The sequence below is a fragment of the Pituophis catenifer genome, unplaced genomic scaffold (assembly GCF_029215685.1).
Source record: "Pituophis catenifer annectens isolate HBS135680 unplaced genomic scaffold, rPitCat1.0.hap2 SCAF_1, whole genome shotgun sequence".
NCBI classification, from domain to species: Eukaryota; Metazoa; Chordata; class Lepidosauria; order Squamata; family Colubridae; genus Pituophis; species Pituophis catenifer.
Genome location: NW_027256881.1, coordinates 294,291,486 through 294,317,197, shown reverse-complemented (window position 1 = coordinate 294,317,197; position 25,712 = coordinate 294,291,486). Strand labels below are relative to the sequence as shown.

The 25,712-nt window shown below is 42.9% G+C and overlaps 1 protein-coding gene across 1 annotated transcript in view; it reads left to right on the top strand.

The window, feature by feature from the left end:
* The first annotated feature begins 251 nt into the window (after nt 1–251).
* Nucleotides 252–25,712, top strand: part of EGLN3 (egl-9 family hypoxia inducible factor 3) — a 39,507-nt gene continuing 14,046 nt past the window's right edge. Inside the window, exon 1 of the mRNA XM_070931374.1 lies at nt 252–848. Within this exon, the coding sequence (XP_070787475.1) occupies nt 252–848 (597 nt within the window). The remainder of the gene's footprint in view (nt 849–25,712) is intronic.

The following is a 25,712-nucleotide window of genomic DNA, read 5'->3' as shown; positions in this document are numbered from 1 at the left end:
GGGAGGAGGAGGCGGCACGAGAAGGAGGCGGGATCGAGGGAGGCGGGGGGCGGGAGGGCAATGTGCCGCTCGCTCCCATTGGTACGTGTGCACGCTCCCGAGCGGCTTGTCCTCTGGTATCCGGTAGTGTGCGGCGAACATGGCATTTCCCGCACGGGGCCGGCTCGGGCAGGGCCACACGCAACAGCAGCGGCATGCCGTCGCCCTAGTAAGGCGATGCCGGCCGCCAGGCGGATCTGACTTGCCTGCAGATGGCCTCGGGCAGGGAAGCAGCCGTGCGGCCTCCGACCGAACTCAGTGGCGACTCAGTAGAAAGCATGAGGAAGATTTTCATCGGTCACCCCGAAAGCAGCGAGGATGGGGACCGAGCCGGGCGAAAGGAGCAGCCGGACGGGCCGGCGAGGGGCTCCCTGGGAGCTCTCCTCTCCCCCGGCAACTCGGGCGAAGTGCGAGTGGTCGAGGGCGCCTTGCCCTCCGGCCCTCCGCCGCCTAAGCGGGCGCCGGTCCGAGAGCACCGCCGAGATGCTCAGAGGCTAGTCTTACACTATATAGTGCCTTGCATGAACGCCTATGGCTTGTGCGTTGTAGACCATTTCCTGGGATCCCGGATAGCCGAGAAAATCTTCCAAGAAGTCCTGGCTTTGCACCTGAGTGACAAATTCCAGGACGGAGCCCTGGCGAGTCAGAAACTGGGCAGCAACAAAGCCATCCGCGGGGACAAGATCTTGTGGGTAGAGGGCAGTGAACCAGGATGTGAGAACATAGGCTACCTCCTGAAAAAAATGGATAAGCTCATCATGTACGCAGATGGGAAGCTGGGGCATTACAAAATTAGAGGAAGACACAAGGTTAGTAGTTTCAGTATCCAGGACTTTGTTCTTCACTTACTACCAACAACTTTCCCAAAGTTTCTAATCTCGCTGTCACTTGGAGTCTGAACTCTTAGCTGTGCCGTTCTGGTCACTCTTGTATGTTTGTTTGTCTTGGCATTATTTTTCTCTTTTAAATACCCTAATCCGTTCGTTTAGTAAAATACAAGTTTAAGGGTTGAATTCCCACAAGATAATACGAGTTACACGTGATTGATTTCCGAACCAGACAAGAAGGGGGTATTATCGCAACATCAAGAGCAATTCTTGTCTTTTTCTCTCTTTTTCTTTCATTTTACTTTTCCGGAAACATGAAAATACACTTCATCGGAAATACATCTCGAAGATTTTTATTCAAAAGTTTTCTTCTTGTTGATTTTTTATATTGTTACCCAGCAAGAATCGGGAGGGGTGTCTTGCTTTTTTTTTTTAAGATGGCATATATGAGATGCGATATCCATTCGGTTAAAATCGTAGGAGCCTTTTGGATGCAGGTTCTGCAACGAGGGCACTTAAAACGTTAAAATACGACTAACGTCGCTTATAAAATAATTGTTGTGAGCAGAAAGTCAGGTGTGGGGGGGAAAAAAGGGGAAGACGCCTTCCGGGGCAAAAATGCTGAGCGCTTGTAAACTCAACCCCTTTCGGTTAGGTTCATTTGCCAGAAGAAACTCCCCTGTCACTTGCGCGTTTACACCCTTTCCCTCCCGTTTGTTTACATTGTCCTGTAGTATGTGACCCGCGTACATGCTGGGGTAGAATTCCTCAATGGCGGAGGCCACGCCCCCCTCGGAGTGTGGTCTTCAGGCCTGGCAAGCCCCAAGCCACGCCCCCTACAGCCACGCGGCTCTTCGACTCCCCTCTCCCCCCCCACGCGGCTATTCCAGCCGTGAATTGGGGGAGGGTGTGTGGCGCGGAGTGGGGGGGAGGGAAGGGTGGCTGGAAGGACCGTCCGGAGCCACACCTCGTCTCTTCGTTGATTGGCTGCGTCCACGCTCCCTTTGGTTGATGTGTGGGCGCGCGCGGCAGAGATTGTTTCTGGGCCGGGGCTCCACCCACGTGCCGCTGGCTGTAGAAGTTGGGAACACATTCTGCACGTAGCAGACGTATTAAATCAGAGAGGGGGCCCATCTGCTTGCCTTGGTAATTAAATTGGAAAGGAGTTTGCCGGACGTGGCTCCCCAAAAGGGGGAGTGATCCTATCAGCCAAAAGAAAAAAAAAAAAGGGGGGGGTCGTTCACTTTTCTCACTGATCTACACCGATAGCAAAGAGCTTCAGCAATTGTCTGTCAGCCAAGGTGTTACCCTTACAGTAGGTGGAAGGCAGCCCCGAGGGCGGGGGGAGTGGTGGTAATTTTCATTCCATTCTCCAGCCTTGCTTGGGTCGCCGGGAGTGGCGAGGAGCGGAGACGGTGACCGCTGGCTGCACGGAAGACCGAGTATTACTTCAGCAAAACTTTTTGAGCGCCCCGCTTCGTTGCTTCCCTGACACAGATTGCGGTTCTCCATCCCGACATCTTCAAGGGTTAGATATGCTTTAAGCGAGCGGCCGATTCGTTTTGTTAAAAATAACCGATACCCGAGCAGCCTCTGGGACCAATCCAATACTCGATTGCTCTTTCGGACATTATTTAGAGGTGAGAAATCAATCGCGTTACTGAAATGCTATTGGGCGATATTATGAGATTGGATTTAGAGAAAATCGCCCTGGACTATATTGTACCTTGTTTGCGTGAGATTGGCTTTTGCTACTTGGACAATTTCTTGGGCGAGATAATAGGGGACTGCGTCTTGGAATGTGTGAAACAGATGCATTATAGAGGGGAGTTGCAGGACGGTCAACTGGCCGGCCAGCGCCAGGGCATCTCCAAGAGACACTTGCGAGGAGACCAGATAAAATGGATCGCAGGCACCGAGGAAGGATGCGAGGCCATCAACTTTCTCTTGTCGCTGGTAGATAGGCTGGTGATGTTTTGTGGCAGTAGATTGGGTAAATACTATGTCAAGGAAAGGTCCAAGGTAAGAGCTTTAAAAATAAGATGTTGGATGTTTGACTTACTGGTTTTATTTCATTCATTCCACTATTGTCCCTGGAATTAATTGGTGATCTTAAAGTGCCACATTTCAGTCTTTCTCTCATTTTTTAAAAATCTTGAACTTTTTTTTTTAAAATTTGATTTATATGCCGCCCTTCTCCGGAGACTCAGGGCGGCTTACAATGTGCTAAGCAATAGCCTTCATCCTTTTGTATATTTATACAAAGTCAGCTTATTGCCCCCACAACTGGGTCCTCAATTTACCTACCTTAGGAAGGATGGAAGGCTGAGTCAACCTTGAGCCTGGTGAGATTCAAACCTGCAGTAATTGCAGGCAGCTGGTCTTAATAACAGGGTGCTTTAGACCACTGTACTACCAACTTAACTATCATATGAATAAGATCCATTGTGATGTCGAAGTCAGTTTAACAACTTTGTATATTTAAGTACTGCATAAGCTAATGAATGAATGTACAATTTGTGAAGTTAAGTTTAGTAAGATTGTATTAATCTGAATGACAAATCTGCCTATATGCAGAGTATTTCTTTTGTTTGGGATTTTTAAAAGTAGTTCTTGAACAACAATGGTAATACCAGCCCTCTAATAAAACTGTAAAAGTTTTCTAGTGCTGCTTTAGACAGCACCCTTACTTTTTTAAAGTTTGCAAGTCTGCTTCAACTAAACTTGAGTTTGCTCATTGTGCTCAGATATCAAGTGTTTATCAAGCTACTTTAGCTTGTCTTGAGGGATTAACTTTATTACCTTTCTAATTTATGCATATATATTCCAATAGAGTCCACTGCACAACTGAATACATAAACAACATCCATAGTAATTAATAAATTAATTGATAATGCAGAATGTTTGTGCGCAAGAGTTAATTCTTCCTGATGTTTGAAGTTTGCTTTAATGTAACTCTTATACCACTTCAAATTTTTATTAACCTGAACCAATGAGTGTTTACACAGAATAAATACCACTTAGTAAATGTGTGTAGGATTACTGACATAGAACATTCAAGAGGTGCTTAGAAAGGTTAATAATAATTTATTAAATTTATTACAATGATCACACTGGTGTAACAGAAGGGCCTGCCGTAGTAGTCATACTAGTATTTCCCCCCTTGTATCAAACTTTATTCATAAAGAATTTTTCAAAGCAAAGAAGTAGAAAAGTGAATTGTGTTACTTAAATGCTTGAACAAAATCCTATTCAAAAGCCTGTCTGTCTCTTTCTGCTAGTGACTGAATGAACCAGAATTTCTAAAGCTCTTTTTCTGTTAGTGTTTTAGTATACATAATATAAAATGTAACTTTTCTAAAGCTTCATTATTTAGGGTCACAGGTGGAACTCTTGATCAGAATTTTATCTAGCCTTTTTTTTTCTTCTTCTTGACAATTAACGTTCCAAAGCGACAGGTGTAAGCACACTTATTGTGAACTAGATCCCATTGAATTCAGTATGAAAGGTGCTTAGAAGTATTGTGGACAGTATGTGCCTGGTTACCCAACCTATTATTTACAGTGTGAAGGTTTCCTAACCAGCCAACCAACAACAACAATAAAAAGTCTGCTTGCATACAGTTGATTCCCGCAGGGAACCTTGAGAAAACTACTTGCCTTGAAAAAATGGTTGACTGAATGTCTGGAAAGCCAAGTTCTTGTCATTTGGTTTTCAGTTTAATTGATTTGGTTATTTGCAACAATTCACCCATCTGTCACAACACTTTGCTGATGAGATATTTCAGTAAATCTCCATTATTTTAAAAGGTGCTGTGTCATGCACACACACACACACACACACACATCCTCCTCAGATCACAGTGTTTAAATTGGTGAAACATGGATAAATATAATAATTCCAAATCCATCCTAAACATCTGGCTGGCTGTGGGACAAACCAGTAAAAATAATATATTAAACTTGTAGACTGCCCAAATGACAAGGTGCAAATAATTAAAAATGTAAAAAGCTTATCCTCCTGCCATAATATTATAATACCTAATACAGAAAAGACCCTCAATTTCATGTTCCTCCAAACACTTTCAAAATTAAATATAGCTGTCATATAGCTGATCTTTGCCTTGTAGGAACTAAACTTTAATGTTCCATGATAGTAAATTCAAACTTCATCTATCCAATTGACCTAATTATAGCCTAAGGACAGTGCAGAGCCTATCATGCTGGCTGGCCCTAAAAATGGAAGGGAAGAGAATGCCATCCATGATGTAAATAATGCACATTACCATAGGGTGTTCCTGATTTCCTTAGCATGTTGAAGAAATGGCCTAGTCATATCCTCTGGTCACAGTGGTGCAGTTTCTATCATCTAGTGCCTTCTTGTGTTGGAATGACAACTAGAAGTCTCAGGCAGGATGAAAAAATATTAAATAGAATCTCAACTATAAAATATACGGGGGTATGACTTTATTTTAATCCAAGAACATTTGAAAGACATATCTAAGTTTTGCTTAAAGCTATTCCCCAGGGATTGGAATTTTAAGAAGAATCAAATGTACATTGCAACCAAAGGTTTTATATTTATATTATTTTATAATTAATAAACTAAATTATTGAAAATAAAATAATTATTTTAAATCAGCTGTGATCTTGGGAACAAGTGTCTTTGTATGCGGTAAGATTTAGTTCTGTCTAGGTACGCCTGATATTACATAGTTATAAAACCAACCTGGAGTGTTTACATAAAACCAGTACTAGCAAGTAGTAATTACAATAATGTTTTCCAGTTCAAAAAACCAAGTGTAAGTATGTATAATATCTGTTACTAAGAAACATAGTTGAAAGCATAAGCGTCACATTGTTCTTAATCTTAAACAGACTAAGATAACATTTTATACAGGCACAGAAGTCAACATTTGCTATTAAAGTAACTAATTAAAAACAAAATAATTGTGTCCTGATTGCCTAATCTTAAATTTAAAATTTATCAATTTTACATACTGCTATAGCTTAAAAAATGCTGGGCAGGTATATTTTATTTCTTTATTGCATTTATATCCCATCATAATCAAAAGTGAAAGTTGGTGGATCAGATGCTTTTGGTTAGTTCTCCCTTGGCATTAACTGAAATAATGTTGGCATATTAACAAATCCTAGGAGAACATTAAGGCCTGCTTGCATGAGTTTCTAAAGAAATTTAATTCTATTTTAGAAAGTTAGAAAGAAAGAAAACAATGTTTTTAAAACAATGCTTGGAATGTACAAGGGTGCCAATGCAGCACCTTTTTACTTCTTATCTAAAGAATTGCCAAATTCTAATGTCTCACATAATAGTTAATAGTTTATCTTGCATTGATATAATTCCACTTCTTTTGCCAGGTCAGAGGAAAAATACAGTAGCCCTCAACTTATGACCACAATTGAGCCCATATTTCAGTTGCTAAGTGAGACAGTTTTGCCCCATTTTACGACCTTTCTTGCCAGTTGTTAAATAAATCCCTGCAGTTAAGTTAGTAACATGGTTGTTAAATGAATCTGGCTTCCCCATTGACTGTATTTGTCAGAAAGTTGCAAAAGGTGATCCTGAGACTCATAAATATGAATCATTTACCAAGCATCCAAATTTCGATCATGTGGCCATAGGATGCTGCCACAGTCGTATGTGAAAAATGGTCATAAGTCACTTTTTTCAGTACCGTTGTAACTTTGAACATTACTAAACAAATGGTTGTAAATTGAGGACCACCTGTAGTAAGTATAGGTAAGGTCTAATGTGAGCAAGATTTTAAGACAACTAAATTGCACTGAATCAAATGAATGTAAGATTGTCATAATTCTCATCTCAACTTCAGTATATCAATTTGCGGAAACCTTGTTTTGGATCCAACTCATAATGACTGTTTCTCCCCATTGGTAGCTATGTGTATCTTGAAGAATCATTGTAACTCTTAAATCCCAAAGATCTGTAAGCTTCAGAAGTGTGAATGTGTTTCTCTTCTGGGCTTAAAATTTAACGGCAATGTGAACAAGATTCAGTATTGGACTGCTGAAGACTTAACACCTTTGAAACTACTGTTGTTTATTATAAGTCCCAAAAGGGTTTCATATTTGGAAAGCAGCATTGCAAGTAGTTTACAGTAGATGATCCTGGAGAAATATTCACAGTTTGTCTTTCTTTTTCTAACTAAGGACACGTGTTATTGCCCCGTGTTCATCAAACTGGACCAAAATTACTAGAATTGTAAATAGAACACAAAAATCATTTTATAATATCAGATGAATTCAGCTTTGGCAGAGATCCCGGAGCAGTTGCTGTGGCTTTGTATCAAAACTAATGTTTATATTGTATTTGTCAAGCAAGATTAGTTGATATTATTTTCAGATATAGGTTTTTGAGTGGTTTTATTTCTTGTTTTGCCTTTTTTTCCCCCAAAAAAACAAGGTGTTGTAATTTTCCAGTTTGATGTACTTTTGTTTTCCTGTTTCTATGTTGTTGTTTTATGGAAAACATGCTTTTCACATTATCTTTCTAACAGCATTTTTAAAAAGTGAAATACAGCATAGATGATTTATTTAGTTCATTGTGTCTGTGTATCATGCATTGTCCGTATATTGCCAGTGGTTATAGTTTAAATATCACAGTGCTATTATATTTAAAATTAGGGCATCAGTTTTATCACAGGGAGATATTCAAAAGAAATAGATTATGAAAAATATTCTCTCATCTTAATCAACAATCTAATTTAACTTGATTTAAGCAGTGTGAACAAGGAGATCTAGCTCTAGAATTCTGTGGAAAAATAAGAACGCTGTTTTGAAAATGCTTGCATTCAGCTGTGTGGCAAAAGCAACATCCCATTCTGTTAAAAACTTCATGCAAAAGTTAGATATTTAATTTGGATTCAGGAAGATCTATATAATGGTATAATTTTTCAACTGCTCTTTGTTATATTTTGGTCATAATGTTCTTGCGAAAGGCAGAGTTTAAAATGTAGTGTTACTGTAGAGTGACATTTGCTATAGAAATTATTGATCAAATAGATGGGCAGCAGTGGTGGGTTCCTCCTAGATCGGCCCGGTTCTGCCGAGCCAGTAACGGTGACGATATGACATCACCGAACCGGTTCTGCCCCTGCCCCGCATTATTCTTGCCTTTTATTTGGCCTCACCCCCAATCTATTGCTGCCTCCTGAGTCCCAGCTGATTGGCTAGAAGGAAAAAAACTGTTTAAACTCTTGCTGCAGGGCTTCAAAGGGCCACCCTACAGCTGATCAGTGTTAAAAGGCAGTGTGGTGGTAGACTGGTGCCTCCAAAAACAAATGAGTAGACCGGTGCCTGCAAAAATAAATGGGTAGACCGGTGCCTCCAAAAATAAATGGATAGACCAGTGCCTCCAAAAACAAATGGGTAGACTGGTGCCTGCAAAAACAAATGGGTAGACCGGTGCCTCCAAAAACAAATGAGTAGACCGGTACAGCTCTGCAAGTAGTTAAAAGTCTGGTAGACCAGTACCTCTGCTAAATCCTAAAGAATTGTCACATGACCATCAAGCCACACCCACAAAATAAGCCATGCCCACAGAACCGGTAGTAAAAATTTTTAGAACCCACCCCTGATGGATAGTCTATATAGAAGTCTTGATCTGAACTGTGATATAGTTCACATTTCTGAGAGGGTGAATAGAAGAATCTCTTATGAATATCCAGTTTTGTGGATATCATTTGACGAGAACTAATTGGCCCCACATTCTACATGTTTCTGCTCCATAAATGATTCTTTATCTGTCATGCCACTTAAATGCCCTATGGTTTTATCTGGATTCTTGGTACACCAGGTCTTTTATTTTGTTTTCTTGGAATCAAAATATAGCAGCAGATTAGTTTTAATCAGATTGTAAATCAGTATTGCCACTGGTTATTACTCTGCCCTTATTCCTATAAAATAGAGCCAACGTTTTTGACTCTGTAAGCAACCTTTCCTGTGAATTCAGTAGAAGCAAATTAGCCTACTGTAGAGACAAAAACAGTGACATTTATCGTCAAATACTTTTAGAAGAAAAGGAGGAAATAGTTAGGAAGCATTAAAAGAACTTTGAAATATGTTTTTGAAATTTTGATGAACCATTCTTAATTTTTATATTTTATTTTTATTTTACTGCATTCTTCTGAGCCTTAAATTCTGTAACCCAAACAAAGTATTTTATGGTTTAGTGTTGTATGAACCATGGTGCATAGAATAATCCTTATTTGTCTTCTGGTGTCTGAGACTCCAGCGCCTAGAATTCCTCATTAATGTACTGTACTATTGCTATCAGGGAACTCTGGGAAATGTAGTCCCGAAACATCTGGAGGACATAGACTTCTAACATATATATTGTTAACAATATATATATAGAAATGGCTTACTGATTTCACTCAGGAAATTAATAATGTAATTAACAGTTTAAAATGTCTTAATTCTCAAAAGTTAACCAATTAGTTTGGAAATAACCCTACGCATATGCGATTAGTGTATTTAAATGGAATATTATTTGGTATTACAAAGCGGAAGAAAACTGCCCAGTCTTCAAAATATTTTCTAGCAGTTGTGATTTTTTAAAATCTTACATTATCAATAATAAAATGTTACAACATGGAGTGTTTATGTAGCGTTCTCCTCCATAAAACTCTGTATCACTCCAGATTTTCCCTGGGTAGATTTGAAGTTTTCCTTCTCCGATTTTTGGGTTTCCAGTGATTTTTTGCACCTTGATAGAAATGGGTTCATCTCGTATGGCATCTTTTTCATACTGTGCTTATCTCTTATCTTTGCTCTTTGCAATGCTTAGATGTTTGCTTCCCAGATAGGTGTTTGCTTCCTGTCTCTGATTAGTCTGTCTGCCACCTTCAGCATACAGAATTTGCATCCAGTACCTTTTGGCTCATGAGGATGTCTGCATTAAAATAAAAAAATAAATAAAGATTATTTGGAAAAAGTACTATTGTATTCAGAAGAACTTACATCCAACTAAATATGCGTAGGATTAGAGTCATTTTTGACACAATGGATTCATGAAAAGGATCCATATAATTAGGTTTACAGTATTTACATTAAACTGAATTGAAATGAATGAAATTCTGTCCGGGCGTCATTTCCTTCTGAAGTAATTTCTCTCCATTCCATAAAGGAAACTATGTAGGATATACCATAGTTGAAGTGTAGTCATATTGAGCATAGTGAACATTTCATAATAACCCACATTTTGCTTAACTATGGTTACTGGATAAATTGTTAGGCATGCATAATATGCAAAAAGAAGCAAATGATACAGACGTAACCAAGCATGGTTTGTCAAAAGTTTGTGTTCATATAATGTATTCCTCTAAGTCTTAAAATTCTCCAAACCCAGACAAATCATTTTACGGTTTAATTTTGTGTGAACCAGGAGAGTCTTTTCTTGCCCAATGCCTTGTGGTGCCTGATGCTCTGGTGCCTAGAATTCCTCATCAATGTGCTGCATGCTTACTACCTGGGAATTCTGGGAGTTACAGTCTCCATACATCTGGAGAATATTAGGGTAGATGGACATTGGTTCTCTAAGTATGGGATAATCTACTTCTGCTTACATGTTTTATTATAATTCTTTTCACCCCCAGAAATGCTTTCAAAATGAATAATGCATGAAAAATATCCCTAATGAATGGAAAGACATGGATGTTCATTATGCTGATTGATGTGAACAAGTGTGTCTGCTGAAAGGCAAACCTGTTTGGTTGGAAAAGGAATTCCAGGTGTCTAATTGAGTTTACAAATTTCGTTGGTATCTTTATTTCCTTCTTGAATCAGTTGCTTTAGTAAATGTCATCCTTCTTTCATAAGCTTATGGGCATAAGTAAATGAAAAAATCTGGAATGTGCTAAGGGGAAACAGTTTATGCAGAGATCTTTCATCTTAGGTCAGACAGCAGTTAATTGTGTCTTAGTGGCAAGTGAAAATTAATAGTTCTGTTGTTTTACATTCTGGTTCTTTTAGGCATGTGTTATATCCTGAATAAAAGATGGAATAACTTTCCATCTCTTTACATAGATGTCCCTGTGTTTTTTTTTCCCTACCACATCTTAATAAAATGTGAACTGTTCTGCCTGTGATATTTGGGTGGTGAAAATAGTTAGCTGACTATCATTTGGTTACAATCTAGCAAGTAATCCCTGGTTTTCATGAATTTGAGATTTCAATTTACAATCCAAGATAACCATACAGTTAAATAGTATATGAAAAATTATCCTAGCATAGGTTTCATATGAGATGTTCATCTTGAAGTCACTGAGCATATGTGGCAGATGTACTAGCGATTGAGCAGTTTTCTGTCATCTCATTTTTATGGGGGTTTGTATGAAATGCAAGATTTTCTGAATATGGTAAAAATAAAACAACTAAAAAGCTATTTTATTGCATGCTGTCTATGCTACCTAAATATAGTAAAATAAAAATCTATTCGTTCTTTACTTTTATATTTTTGGGATAAAACAATAAATTTTAATATAAAGCTTCTAGGCCTGACACTAAGGAAAGTTACTGTTTTTTTCATAATAGCATAATAGCAATAGCACTTAGACTTACATACCGCTTCACAGTGCTTTACAGCTCTCTCTGACTGTTTACATACAGTCAGCATATTGCCCCCAAAAATCTGGGTCCACATTTTACCGACCTCAGAAGGATGGAAGGCTGAGTCAACCTTGCAGTGGGCAGAGTTCTCCTGCAATACTGCTTTCTAACGACTGCACCAGTGCACCAATATGGCTTTTGTATGATAATCATAATAATTTTTAAGTCAATGCTGAAAATTAAAAGAAAAAGTCCAGTTGGACTGAATGGACATTATGCAAATTGTTTAAAAGTATGATATTTTCTTTGACTATTTACTTGAGATAGTATATAAAAATGAATATTTTGTTTTAGCCTATCTCTTTCATTGTCATAAAAATTATAGCAGAGAGGTTATCAGTAAAATACATGATAAAACCAGTAAAGCCTCATTTTACTAGATTTAATGCTGTATGAATTTATTACATTTAATATTATTTATAAAAAAACTTCAAGAAGTAAATATCTGAGGATTTGTAAAAAATATTCTGAATTGTAAATCTTGGCTTATTATATTTTATATATGTATAGCAAAATAAGACCTCCAGATACATTGGAATGGCTGTATTCTAACTGCACACATGTGTTTTCAGTCGCTCAGGAAAATATCTTCCAGGTAGACCAGGTCAAGAAACAGATTCTTCAAGAATGGTTGAAAGTATACTTTATTGAGATAAGCTTTAGTAATGGGCTCTTGAAAGCTGTCTCTGTTTTTCTTTCTCTCCCTCTTATATCCTAGGGAGTTAAGGCAAAGCCAGTTTAAGTGTCTTTCGAATATATTCATTTCTGGGGCTGAAAACCTGCTTTTGTAACTGTTGCTGTGCAATTTCTCCAAGGTCATCTCTGAGAAACTCCACACTACCAGATTAAGGAGGCTATCATAGGAAAAGTGAGGTGCTTACCTCAATCACCTGACTGTAGGGGTTAAGGAAAGTGGCTTTGTCATTATTTAATTAGTGTTAGGGATTGACCATTATGGGAATTCTGCTTCAAGTGCCAAATCTTAGCTACTTTGTACCTTGGTTTATGGGGAGTTTGCTATTTGCTTTTCATCTTTAGAGATTGAAATGTCTTGGGTCAACCCTGTGATAACACTACAAATATGGTAGGTTGACTTTTCACATGAAAAGGCAAAGGAAAATTTGTGAAGACACCCCTCACTATGTTTAATAATCTGTGATATTGAGGTACATTAGTCATCATCCTTTAAAGCGCTCCATGGCATAGGACCCGGGTACCTCCGAGACCGTCTTCTGCCACCAATAGCCTCCCACCGACCAGTTCGTTCCCACAGAGAGGGTCTCCTCAGGGTGCCATCTGCCAAGCTATGTCGGCTGGCGACGCCCAGGGGGAGGGTCTTCTCTGTGGGAGCCCCAGCCCTGTGGAACGAACTGCCCCCGGAAATTCGTAAGATCTCCGACCTCCGGGTGTTTCGCTGCGCATTGAAGACCCTGTTGTTCCACCAGGCCGGACTATCAACACAATAGTTTTAAATTGGGGTATTTAAATTTATTGGGGTTTTAAATTTGAGCCACTTATTTAATTATTTTAAATTTTATATCATTGTTTTGTCTGTGTTTTTAAATAGGCTGTACACCGCCCTGAGTCCTTCGGGAGAAGGGCGGTATAGAAATAAAATTATTATTATTATTATTATTATCCAGTCAATCCATTGTGCCGGTGTATGTAAGCTCATTTTGTTTTTCATTTCTGAAGAATATATGTAGACTATACCAAGTAACATAGCATGTGCTTGTTTCCCCCTCTCTGGAGCTGGAGATTAGGGCTGTGACCTTGGAGAGGGAGATTCTAAGAGCCAGCTCTTTCTAACATCTGGAAGAAATCCTAACCTCAGAAAGCCCACAAAGGGAAGGTCAGGGTTGACTCAAGTTCCAAAGAATGCTAAGCCTCCATTCCAGCCTTTTTTGTGTTTGTTTGTGTAGGACACTTATTCCATATTCTGCTGTCTGAGAGACAATCCCCATTCAGAGGGGCAGAGCAATGCTTTCTTCTATTTCATTCCTCCCTTACCAACAGCAAACCAGAAAGGATCTGTTCTTCTTTATTTTTAATCAATCATTTACTTTGACATCAACACACTCTGCTTCAGCTTTATAATTTTTTTCCCCTAGGCTAACCTTCCTCAGAATAGTGAGTTCCAAATAACAGCCAGCTTTTGCTGTTGCTTGTCTCCCTTACACCATTAGGGGTTATTTCTTCTCTAGTTTATAGCAATTTAAGGTTTAACTCGTGTTGCTATTTTTCCCGTTAATCTTCACTGGACCAGCATATTAACTTATGTTTCTATCTCATATAACATATTTATTGCCAACAATCTTATCTTTATGATATTATATTAAGTATAGGCAACAGATGCTGAATTCTTGAATTTTTGGCAATCTAAATTAGAAACTTTTGCCAAAGGTCACATTCATTGCCCAGGACAGCTGTCTGTCGCCTTTGCACAAATTTCTGCCCCATCTATTTTAATAATTGAATGCAGCAATGATCTTAACTGGTTGACTGATCCAGAAAATCATGACATTTGAATTCCACATTACTTTTACCTTTTGTTTTCTCAAAAGCATCAGCATGCAGAATTTAATGGGCAATGAGAGTAAAGTTGCTGTAGTTTAGAGATCCAAGTCGATATCCCCTTTGGAGTTGGCCATCCTTCCTTTTAGCTGTCACAGGCATTGTTCCATAATAGGTTTCGCTGAGAAAAATTACCACTTGCTTCTGTACGAGTGGGAGTAAATTCCTGCAAACCTATACAGAATCAGAGTAATAATGTGTTGCAACAAAAGTAATTTTTTGACAATAAAAATCAATTGCATTTACAGCAGTTAATACGGTCATTGAAATACTGTGGTTGTTTCACTAATTACAATGTTTAGCTACAACAGGGTGTTTGGCAGCATTAAGTTTAGATTAGGGACAATTTTATAGCCCCAAACAGAGGCTTGGTTTGGTTTTTGGGAATACTGTTTCTAGGAGGCAGTATAGATTGGGGGCTATATTGCAGAAAGCACAGCACAAAGAGACATAGAAATGCCTTGCGTTTGCTGACTGATTCTGGAAGCATATCAACAATTGTCAGATTCCTATATTACAGAGTAAGGCCTTGATGTGGTAAGCGCTTCTGCCCTTGGGAAAACTTCTGCCTGTCAAAAATTGGAGCTTTTTGAAAAGTCCCCTTTAGGCTTTCAAGGAGCTATTCTGTGAAGTGAGGGCTCAAGTAACTCTGGGAAACAAGGAGAACATCTTAAACGTGTGCTTTGTCCTTCTCTAAATGGTGACAGACTGTGGATAGCTCGGATGCTTTTGTGCTTTCAGTGCAATTATGAAAATCTGGTTGAAAAACAAAGTTTTTGTTTTAAAACAAAGAAGCAGTCAATACAGTACAATTACACTACAATATACCCAGTTGTTTATTTTCTGTAAAGTTTGGCCCCCATATGTAGTCAGAAGCCAGGAGGAATAATTTGTGTTGTCTTATTATGTATTCACAGGAATATTTTCAACATTGAGAGTTGAATTGGTGTTTTTTTCTTTGTTTTTTTTTTCTTTTTTTGCTATAGTGTCACCTTGATATTTAAACAGAATGTAGGAAAGTCTTCATAGACAGTTTAATATAAAAATGCTGTGGTTGACTGCCTCTTCTAATGCATCCTGTTTTTAACCTAAACTGAGGGTAACTGTAGCTTAAATATCTAAAACACAATTCTTATTGTCAGATGGTGGCAGCATCCCTCTAGGTTCCATATCCAAAGGACAAACCATATATATTTATATATCTCCATTTGAGGAAAAAAGCTGTATCTGTTGAAGAGAAAAAGAAGGTGTGGGGAGGGGGGGTCATTGCTTCTTGGGTTAGGAGATTAATACTCTTGCTTTCTTCGTGTAGCAGCTTCCAGCATGATCGATGAACTAGGAAATAATCAGGGTTCCTCCATGGTAGGTTATACATCTTAAGGCATTTATTTCTCATTGATTACTTGGGTAACACCAATGAGCCATTGATATAAATCTCATTGCATTAGCAACAGACCTGACCCCCTATCTGGTCTGTCTGCTGGTCTAGAGTCTGCTTTTATAGCACAGGTTTAGTACAGTTTGTAATTGAAGTAGAAGTTGATTATTAGCTATCAATGTGCCCATCGTTATGATGTGTGTGTGTGTGTGTTGGAAAATCTTATATAGCTCTGAGAAATGCTTTTTCCTGATCCCATTAGGAAGGGCTAAGCCACTTAATATCAGGGTGAAGATCTGAAGTGCAATACTTTAATTTTTATCCTAGGAATGAATGACAATAATTCATTTACATAGAGGGAGATAAAGGGTTGTCATTGCAAGAATTGAAATGTGTAGACATTGTTCCTAGCCTGCCTATGTTTATCCTGGGTTTTTTTTTTCTTGGCCACACTAAATCAAAAGGGCGCCTTATGACTAAATTTGACAAAGTAGACCACACTCTTTACTTCTTGGTAAGATAGAAAAATGTGGAGCAGTAGACAGCATCACCACCAGATGGATTTATAACTGGCTGACCAACTGTCTTCAACCTGTAGTCCTCAATGGAACTACATTGACATGGAGGGAAGCAAGCAGTGGGGTACCTCAAGGTTCTATTTTAGGTCCAGTACTTTTCAACATCTTCATAAATGATTTAGATGAAGGCATAAAAGGGGATGCAAATAAAACCAAGCTGCAGGGAATAGCCAACACTTCTTAAACTCAGGAACCAAAACAATCTTGCCAGAGTTGAACACTGGGTCCAATCCAACGAATTGTAATTTAGTGGTGAGAAAAAGTAGGGTTTTCCTGTGCGCTGCTCCCACTATCCATGGATGGGAGTTAATGCTTCAGCCTTTGGCAAACAACTGAGTGTTCCTTTAAGACAAAAAGACCTTCCCCAGGGACTTCCCCTTTTCCCCTTGTCTAGCCACACCCCCAGTCCCATGATCCCCAGTCTTCGCTCAGTTGTTTGGCAACGCTGAAGTGTTCTCCGGGAGCTCCTGCCTTAAGGTATTGGTCTCCCCTTATTCTTGTGGTTTTTTTCTTTGAGTTTTCTTTCACCCTTCCTCAGGGGCGTTTAGGATTTTATTTTATTTTTGAGTATCCTTTCCCTCGGGGTTTTCATTTTATTTTAAAATAGAGTTTTTGGTTGGTCCCTTGTACATTATCTTCGCTGGAGCGCCGCTCGCTGCAGCGCTAATCAGCTGGGCGCCGGATCGGAAAGCCGAGCCGCCCACGCCGCTCATTTACACACGGCGCCAAATTTAAACTTGCTTCAAGCCCCAGCCTCACCAGAAGCAAGCAGCAGCCGCGCGGGGCATAAAGAAGGAAGAGCGGCTCGGATTCACGCCGCTCGAGCTGAACGGGGCAGCGTGCAGCCGTGGTCCGCCCGGCTAGCCCTGCCAGCCGCCGCCGCGCTACAGGAAGGCGATCCCAGCGCAAACAGGCACGGCAGCTGGCTGGACCCTCGGGCCTCCAGCATAAGACCGTAGCCGGCGGAGGGCACCCAAGCCAGCACCACGTGGCGCCCGCCATCTTGGATTCCACGCGGGCCGCCATTTTGGGTGCAGAGGCCCCCACCGACTCCTAGAGGCTCTTCTACGCCCTCCCTCTAGGGCGGTACCAAAAAAAAAAAAATTAAATAAAAAGGGGTTAGCTGGTGAGACCTTCGGGCTTTCAGCTGCCACCTCCCCATCTAAGGGCAGAGCGGGTGAGCCTCACCAGTACCATCACCTGGCGTGGAGATTGCGGGCACAAACAGAGAGGGGTGGCCTTGCTTCCAACAAATGGCCATGTCTGACTCCCCCTTCTCCTCGGATCCAGAACTGGAGTTAAGCCCGCCTCGCAAGGGGGCTAAGTCTTCCAAGAAGAGTGCCCGGAAGCGGTCTGAAGGTACCGACCGCAGTTCCAAATCTGGAAAGGGGCTGACTTTCCAAGATAAGGACGCCCAAAGACGCCATCTGGCGCTAGAGCGGCAGTGTGCTAAAGCTCAGAGAGCATTGGAATTGTCACCCAACAAGGGGCCAGGCCCAGAGAGCACAGCGGCTCCCACACCCAGAGAGGCAGATCCAGCACCGGTCACCTGGACGGAGTTGGCCCAGTCCCCAGTAACTCCGAACATAATGGAGAGAGGGACCCAACAGGATGGAACCCCCACCCCTGCACGGAGCGGGCCAGCACCTTTCTCCCCGGCAGGGCCGTCCCGGGGCCCAGGCCCGGGCACAGGAGCGCAAGGGGCACCGCCACCGCCCACGCAGTTGGATTTCCAAGCCATGTTCTCCACGGCATTGTCATCCTTCCTAGCTGCCAGTTGGCAGCAGGCGGTACCTCCCCCGCAACCAGCACAGGTCCAGGGACCACACCAACAGGTCCAGAACAAGACCCGCGCCCCCGCAGCACCGGAGTCTTCCTCTGAGGAGTCAGACCAAGCAGATGAGGCCCCTGAGGACGTCGAGTTCTCAGAAGACGAAGGACTGAACCCAGACACACCAGTATTTTCTGGGCTCTTTCGACCGTCACTGTTTAGGTCACTCCTCCACAAGGCGAGACTCACAACTAACCTGGGTGTACCGGGGGACGTAGAACCAACCCCGTCCTCTACAGCGGGACCACACGATGCCCTCTTCAAGTCGTCTAAACAGGAGAAGGAATACATCCCCTGTCCCCAACTATTTACTGACGTAATACAAAACGCCTGGGGGCAACCAGCTTCTCAAACTACACCGAGCAGCCTAGACAAGAAACTTTATTGCTCGGCTCCTGAACTAGAGGACCTACTACTCCTCCCGACGGTGGACCAACCGGTTGCAGCACTCTCATCCCCATCACTAGTTTCCTCAGAGGCACTGGATGGGCTCAAGGCGGAGGAGAAGAGGACGGAGTGGGCCTTCCGTAAAGCACATCAGGCAGTGGCCTGGGCGATCAGAACATCCACAGCCACGTCCTTCTTCAATAGAGCAGCCCTCATCTGGCTACGCCAGATGCAAGAGAGACTCCCTTCAGACGACACCAGGCTGCACCAAGACATCAATAAGATTATAGCAGCCACCGAATACGCATCAGATGCCTCCCTGAACTCGGCAAAGTTCGCTTCGAGGGCTCTAGCCTCCACCGTTACGGCTAGGAGGCTGTTCTGGCTCCGCCCATGGAAGGCGGACCTCAAAGCCAAATGGAAGCTGGCCGCAGCTCCCTACAAGGCTCCTAACCTATTTGGAGCAGCTCTGGATCCTGTCCTAATTGAGGATAAGGACAAGAGAAAGATATTGCCATCGTCCTACCGCCGCCACGAGCAGAGATACTCACCTTATCCAGTCCAACAGCCCTTTTGCCCCGGCGCAGGGCCCAGGGGGTCCTTCTCACAACGCTCCAATTACCTGGGAGGCGACAGATCACATGACAGACAACACTTCCGAGACCGGGGCAGGAATCAACAATCCAGAAGACCCTTCCGGGGGGCAGGCTTCAAATCCACCAGAAGAGGCAAGTGACTCCAGGACCGAGGGGCCCATAGGGGGAAGACTGCTCCTCTTCCACCAGCAATGGGCCCGGTCGACATCGGACTCGTGGGTAAGGCGCACCACCTCATTTGGACTATCAATAGAATTTGCAGGTACGCCGCCACAGCGTTTCGTGCGGTGCCCTGTCCCACAGTCCCCCGAGCTGCGGGCCCTGATGGTACAAGAACTGACCCACCTTCAGGAGGTCAGAGCTATAGAGATAGTACCACCAGCCCACCGGGGCTCCGGGTTCTACTCCAGCCTATTCCTTGTCCCCAAGAACTCGGGGGGATGGAGAGCCATCTTGAACCTAAAAAGACTGAATCTGTCGGTGCGATACCACAGGTTCAAAATGCACTCACTGCAGTCAATCCTAACGGGGGTGAGACGGGGGGACCTCCTCCAGTCAGTCGATCTTCGGGAGGCCTACCTTCACGTACCCATTCACCCCGACCACAGACAGTTCCTGAGGTTCGAGTATGGCGGGCAGCACTTCCAGTATCGGGCTATGCCCTTCGGACTGTCGTCGGCACCCCGCACCTTCACCAAACTGGTGGCGGTGGTGGCAGCCAAGCTCCGGGCCATCCCGGTCCGGGTCCTCTGCTACTTAGACGACATTCTGATACTCTCGTCAACTCACAACCAGGCAGTCAGGGACCGACACCTAGTTCTAGAGACGTTCCAAACCCACGGATTCACAATCAACCTCGAGAAAAGCCAACTTTACCCATCCACTCGAATCCTGCACCTAGGAGCAGTGATAGATGCCACCAGAGGCCAGGTCTTCCTGTCGCCGGACAGGGTCCAGAATCTCCAACAACTGGCCCTCCGAATCCGGACAGGGAGGAGAGTCTCCCTCTTACAACTGTCATGCCTGCTGGGGAAGATGGTTTCCTGTTTCGGCATCGTTCCGTGGGCACGCAAACACTCGAGGGCCCTCCAGTGGTTCCTGCTCCCCTTTCAACGCTCGGGGAGGGCAAACTCGAAGCGCAAGGTCACCCTCACCCCCAAGGTCAGACGCTCCCTCAAATGGTGGACTTCCAGAGCACTCTCCAAGGGGACAGAGTTCCTAGACCCGGACAGACTGATCCTCACCACGGATGCAAGCCTGCGAGGGTGGGGAGCACACCTGCACAACGGGGTGGCACAGGGCCAGTGGTCCAGGGCCGAGCAGCACAACAGCATCAACCTGCTCGAACTCCGGGCGATCAGATTAGCATTGCGCCACTTCCAGGCCACGGTGCAAGGCCGGCACGTGCTGGTCCTGACGGACAACATCTCGGCCAAGGCGCACGTGAACAGAGAGGGAGGCACGAAATCCCGCTCCCTGATGCTGGAATCAGAGGCCCTATTCGAGTGGGCGGAGAAACACCTGCTTTCGATCAAGGCAGACCACATTTCAGGGTCGGCCAATGTAAGAGCAGATTGGCTCAGTCGAACAACGATAGATCAGGCGGAATGGCAACTCCACCCCCGCCTCTTCAACAAGCTCACCGCCAGGTTCGGGATGCCAGTGTTGGACCTGTTTGCCTCTCCAACCAACGCCCAGCTCCCCCGGTTCGTGTCACGCTACCCGACGCCACAAGCAGAGGACCACGACGCTCTACACTGCAGGTGGCCAGCGGGCCTCCTCTACGCGTTCCCGCCAATCCCGTTGATCCCACGCCTGGTGCGAAAATTGCTGGCAGAGAGGGCCAATCTACTCCTGGTGGCCCCAAACTGGCCCCGAAGGCCGTGGTTCGCCGACCTGGTGGCCCTGTCGGTGGAACAACTGTGGGTGATCCCACCACATCAGGTGGTACTGTGCCAGGGCGAGGTCAACCATCCAGATCCTCAGTGGCTTCAATTAGCCGTCTGGCACTTGAGCGGGTCATCCTGAAAAAGGACAACTTACCTGATAGCGTCGTCAGCACCATTCAGGCAGCCAGACGCCCGTCAACAACTCGTATTTACGAGGCGACATGGAGGGCTTTCTGCAGCTGGAGTTCCGGTCACCACGTGGACCCCACCTCAGCATCAGTTCAGGACATTCTAAGTTTCCTACAGGCCGGGTTAGACAAAGGGCTGGCCCCAGCTACACTAAGGCGTCAGACGGCAGCTCTATCAACCGTCATATCCTGTGCACCTTACCAGACTCTATCACACCACCCGCGTATCAGAGGGTTCCTCCACGGGGCTACGAACCTCCACCCGCCGACGGTGCACCGTTACCCAACCTGGGACCTGTCCCTAGTCTTACAGGCCCTAACGGGCCCTCCCTTCGAACCTCTGGCTTCCGTCAACTTCAAACACTTGACCCTCAAGGTGACTTTTCTACTAGCAATCACCTCAGCGAGGCGAGTCTCAGAGCTAGCAGCTCTGTCCATCCGTAGGGACCTCTGCATCTTTAGAGAGTCCTCGGTGGTCCTCCGTCTAGACCCGACTTTCATCCCAAAAGTGAACTCCTGGTTCCACCGGGCACAGGAACTTACCCTGCCGGACTTCTGCCCGGCGCCAAAGGACCACAGGGAGAGAAGGTGGCATACCCTGGATGTCCGTCGAGCGATCCGGACGTACATAAACAGGACGGCGCCCTTCCGACGCACTGAAGCGCTCCTGGTCTCATTCAACCCGGCCTCCATGGGCCAGAAGATCTCGTCCCCCACGGTCAGCAGATGGATCAGAGCCTGCATTACCTTGGCCTATGACGTAAGCTCCAAGCCGCTACCGCACAACATTCTTCCCCATTCCACTAGAAGTGCGGCCACGTCCGCAGCCTGGGCTACACAGGCTTCAGTAGCGGATATCTGCAGAGCGGCAACCTGGTCCTCATTGTCACCCTTCATCCGGCACTACAAGATAGATGCTTATGATTCAGCCGAGGCGGCATTCGGCCGCCGGGTACTTCAACGTGTTGTGACCGGAGAGGACTCTGCAGGCAGTCAGCCCCCGCCCTAGGGGTTTAAGCTTGGGTATATCCCATCCATGGATAGTGGGAGCAGCGCACAGGAAAATGGACGTTGTCTTACCTGAACGTCCCTTTTCTGGGCGCTGCGTACACTATCCATTCCCGCCCGTATCTATGGGCTGCCTGCCCGACTGTAGAGGGTTGGTTTCCGTTATGCAGTTAACCACGTTGTTTTAGTTTAGTTAATAAAGTTATGTGTGTTACTTCACCACTAGTTGTCGTTGAGCCTTTTTTACGCCACATCTTCGCTCAGACTGGGGATCATGGGACTGGGGGTGTGGCTAGACAAGGGGAAAAGGGGAAGTCCCTGGGGAAGGTCTTTTTGTCTTAAAGGAACACTCAGTTGTTTGCCAAAGGCTGAAGCATTAACTCCCATCCATGGATAGTGTACGCAGCGCCCAGAAAAGGGACGTTCAGGTAAGACAACATCCATTTTACATTCAGGCAAAAAAAAAAAAAAAAAAACCAAACCCAAATGCACAGATATAGAATAGGTATATTCTGGCTCAACAGTAGTAACTGTAAAAGGGACCTAGGAGTCCTAGTGGACAATAGCACTTAGCACTTAGACTTATATACTGCGTCACAGTGCTTTACAGCCCTCTCTAAGCAGTTTACAGAGTCAGATTATTGTCTCCAACAGTCTGGGTCCTCATTTACCAACCTCAGAAGGATGGAAGGCTCAGTCAACCTTGAGCCGGTGAGACCTGAACTGCCAAACTGCTGGCAACCAGTGATCAGCAGAAGTAGTCTGCAGTACTGCATTCTAACCACTGTGCCACCATGACAATCACTTAAGGATGAGCCAGCAGTGTGCTGCAGACCAATGCAGTTCAAGGCTGCATTAACAGAATCAATATCACATGAAGTGTTAGTATTGGTTCATACTGAACTGGTAAGACCACACTTGGAATACTGAATCCAATTTTAGTCACCACAATACAAAAAGTTGTTGAGATTCCAGAAAGCATGCAGAGAAGAATAACAAAGATAATTGAGGAGGGAGGCTAACCCATATGATGAATGGGAAGTGGGAACATGTGGTCTAACAAATAGAAGGACTGGGGGTGACATGATAGCAGTCTTCCAATACTTGAGTGGCTGTTACAGAAAGGAAGGGGTCAGTCTATTCTCCAAAGCACCTGAGGGCAAGACAAGAAGTAATGGAAGGAAGCTTAACAAGGAGATTCGATCTAGAATTAAGGAGAAATTTTCTGTCAGTGAGAAAGTGGAACATCTTATCTCCAGAAATTGTGGGTGTTCCGTCCACAATGTTGGATGTTTTTAAGAAGAGATTGGACAATCATTTGTCTGGAATGGTATAGGGTCTCCTGCTTGAGCAGGGGGTTGGACTAGACGACCTACAAGGTCTCTTCTAACTCTGTTATTCTGTATTCTTTTTATCTTTTGATATTTAATCTCACTAAGCACCAGCAACATGTGTTTAATACAGGTCAGATGAAATTGGTCCCTTCCTACGTACTCTTAAAAATGCTAAAACAAATCTATTTGAAATTTACTTTTTAATTGGGCTGTTGATCTTGGAAACCTGAATGGAATAAATATAAGAAACTGGGGGTGGGGGTAGCCCACATGAGCAAAATAATCAACAGAAAATGTAAGATGGCTATTCTGAGTTTCAAAATAGAAAAGAAAAAAATTAGGTGTAAGAAACAATAAGACTACAGAAATATATGTGCTTTTACCATTAATATAAAAAAAGATGTAAATAGTGAGATGTTTTTGGGTTAAGCAAGGGAAGGACAATCCACAGTTCCTTCCTGATATATCGTTTCATATGTGTTACAGTTGTAACTTCCAGTATTGTATATATACAGAATCTCGTTTAGATGTTGCATCCAATTTTCAAAATGCTAATGAATTAGGGTGTGCATGCACTCTGCATTTCTTTGGATAGAGTCTGTTGGCAGAATATTTGTGTACATTGCAAACATAAAAGTTTTACAATTTCTTACAGGTGTATTATAGTGTGTAATTCAGTATCAGGCTTCGATAGATTCAGTAATCTTGGCAATGGCTAAAGTACTCTTTCCAGAATCCATTTCTGCTTTACTTTTAGGCTCTTGTTACCTGCTTATTGAAAAACCACTTGGTTCTCACCTCTGAAGTGATTATATTGAGGAAACCTATGAATCACGTTTTGTATTGATTTTGTATCCTTATCTTGAAGATTTCTGGTTTGAGCTTCTAGGATTTGTCGTTTTGTTACACTTTCATATTTGGGTGCTCTGTTTTCTCTGTGCATCTGAATTGTGAAGTCTGTGGTCATGATCCTTTAGCATATCTGTATAATGAGACTCACTTCAATGTAGCAATCAAGTCCTTTCTTCCTTTCTCACCATTTGACTGGGTTTTTATTGTTCAAGTTGAAATTACTGTTGACTCCCCCTTGTGTGAACCACTGCATCCATTGATCATGATCATGTTACTTTTTAAAGTAACATTGACATTGACATTAACATAACATGGTCAATAAGTAAAAATTATTCTTATTGGCTAGGTGCATTCATACCAGCTATTATTGTCCCCGTGCATGGTTAGTGTAGTCTGTACTTAAGACTTTTATACTAATTTCATATGAGGAACTACCAAGTTGAAAGTATTTCAGAAATGTTCTCTGTCAGCAGCTCGCAACCTTCTCATATGTTGGAAATCATTGTTTCCATGAGACTTCTGTTCATGAACCTCTTGTTTCTAATATTATTCAGAAGAACAAAGGTTGCAGGTTGCAGTATCAAACTGTGATGTCTGCAGGATTTGCATGTACCACTGGCCAGATGATGGATGATGTGGTGCTCTTTAAGCCCCACCCTCTATGAATCTTTGACACTTATGCATGTACAAAAAGAGCAGTGTTTAACACTCCATCCACCATCTTGCTGAGTTTAATGATCTCCATAGGTATCATTGATCAGAGTGGAAATGAAAATCTGCCTGTAACAAGCAGGTTACCTTTTTCTACTGACTAGAAATTGTATGAGGAAGACACAACATCCAGCCATCACAAAATGTATTTCTATTTCTGAGTAAACCTGCTGAGAAAATTGGGCCCAACTACAGACTGCCAGAGCAAGCAGAGTTCTCACCCACTAGCAGATTGAGTTAGAAAGAAGGACTTGATCTGAAATTCTTCTGATATGGTAATACTTAATCATTTCTCTGCTGATTTTTTGGGAGCAGAGGGGGAAGAGGTGATGACAAATATTTTTTTAAAAATTACAGTATAGTAGCAACCAAAATAAGTAAATAAAAGAAAGAAAGGGCAGTGCAAACATATCCTCACTTTCTGAAAACAAGTAATACAGAGAAAGAGGAATAGAATAGAATAGAATAGAATAGAATAGAATAGAATAGAATAGAATAGAATAGAATAGAATAGAATAGAATAGAATTCTTTATTGGCCAAGTGTGATGGACACACAAGGAATTTGTCTTGGTGCATATGCTCTCAGTGTACATAAAAGAAAAGATACATTTGTCAAGAATCAGAAGGTACAACATTTAATGATAGTCATAGGGAACAAATAAGCAAATAAATATTTCACATATGTGAACGATCCATGAAAAAGTAGCCCTGACTAGGACCAAATCCAGAGACACCCATTTGTATAATATAAATTATTTCCATTGATTTCAGCTAAGACAGAGAAATGGAGAAAGAGAGGAGGAATTTAAAAAACCTTTTGACTTTAGCTTTTTTTGTACAAATACAAAGGAAGCAAGCACACTTTTCCATCTT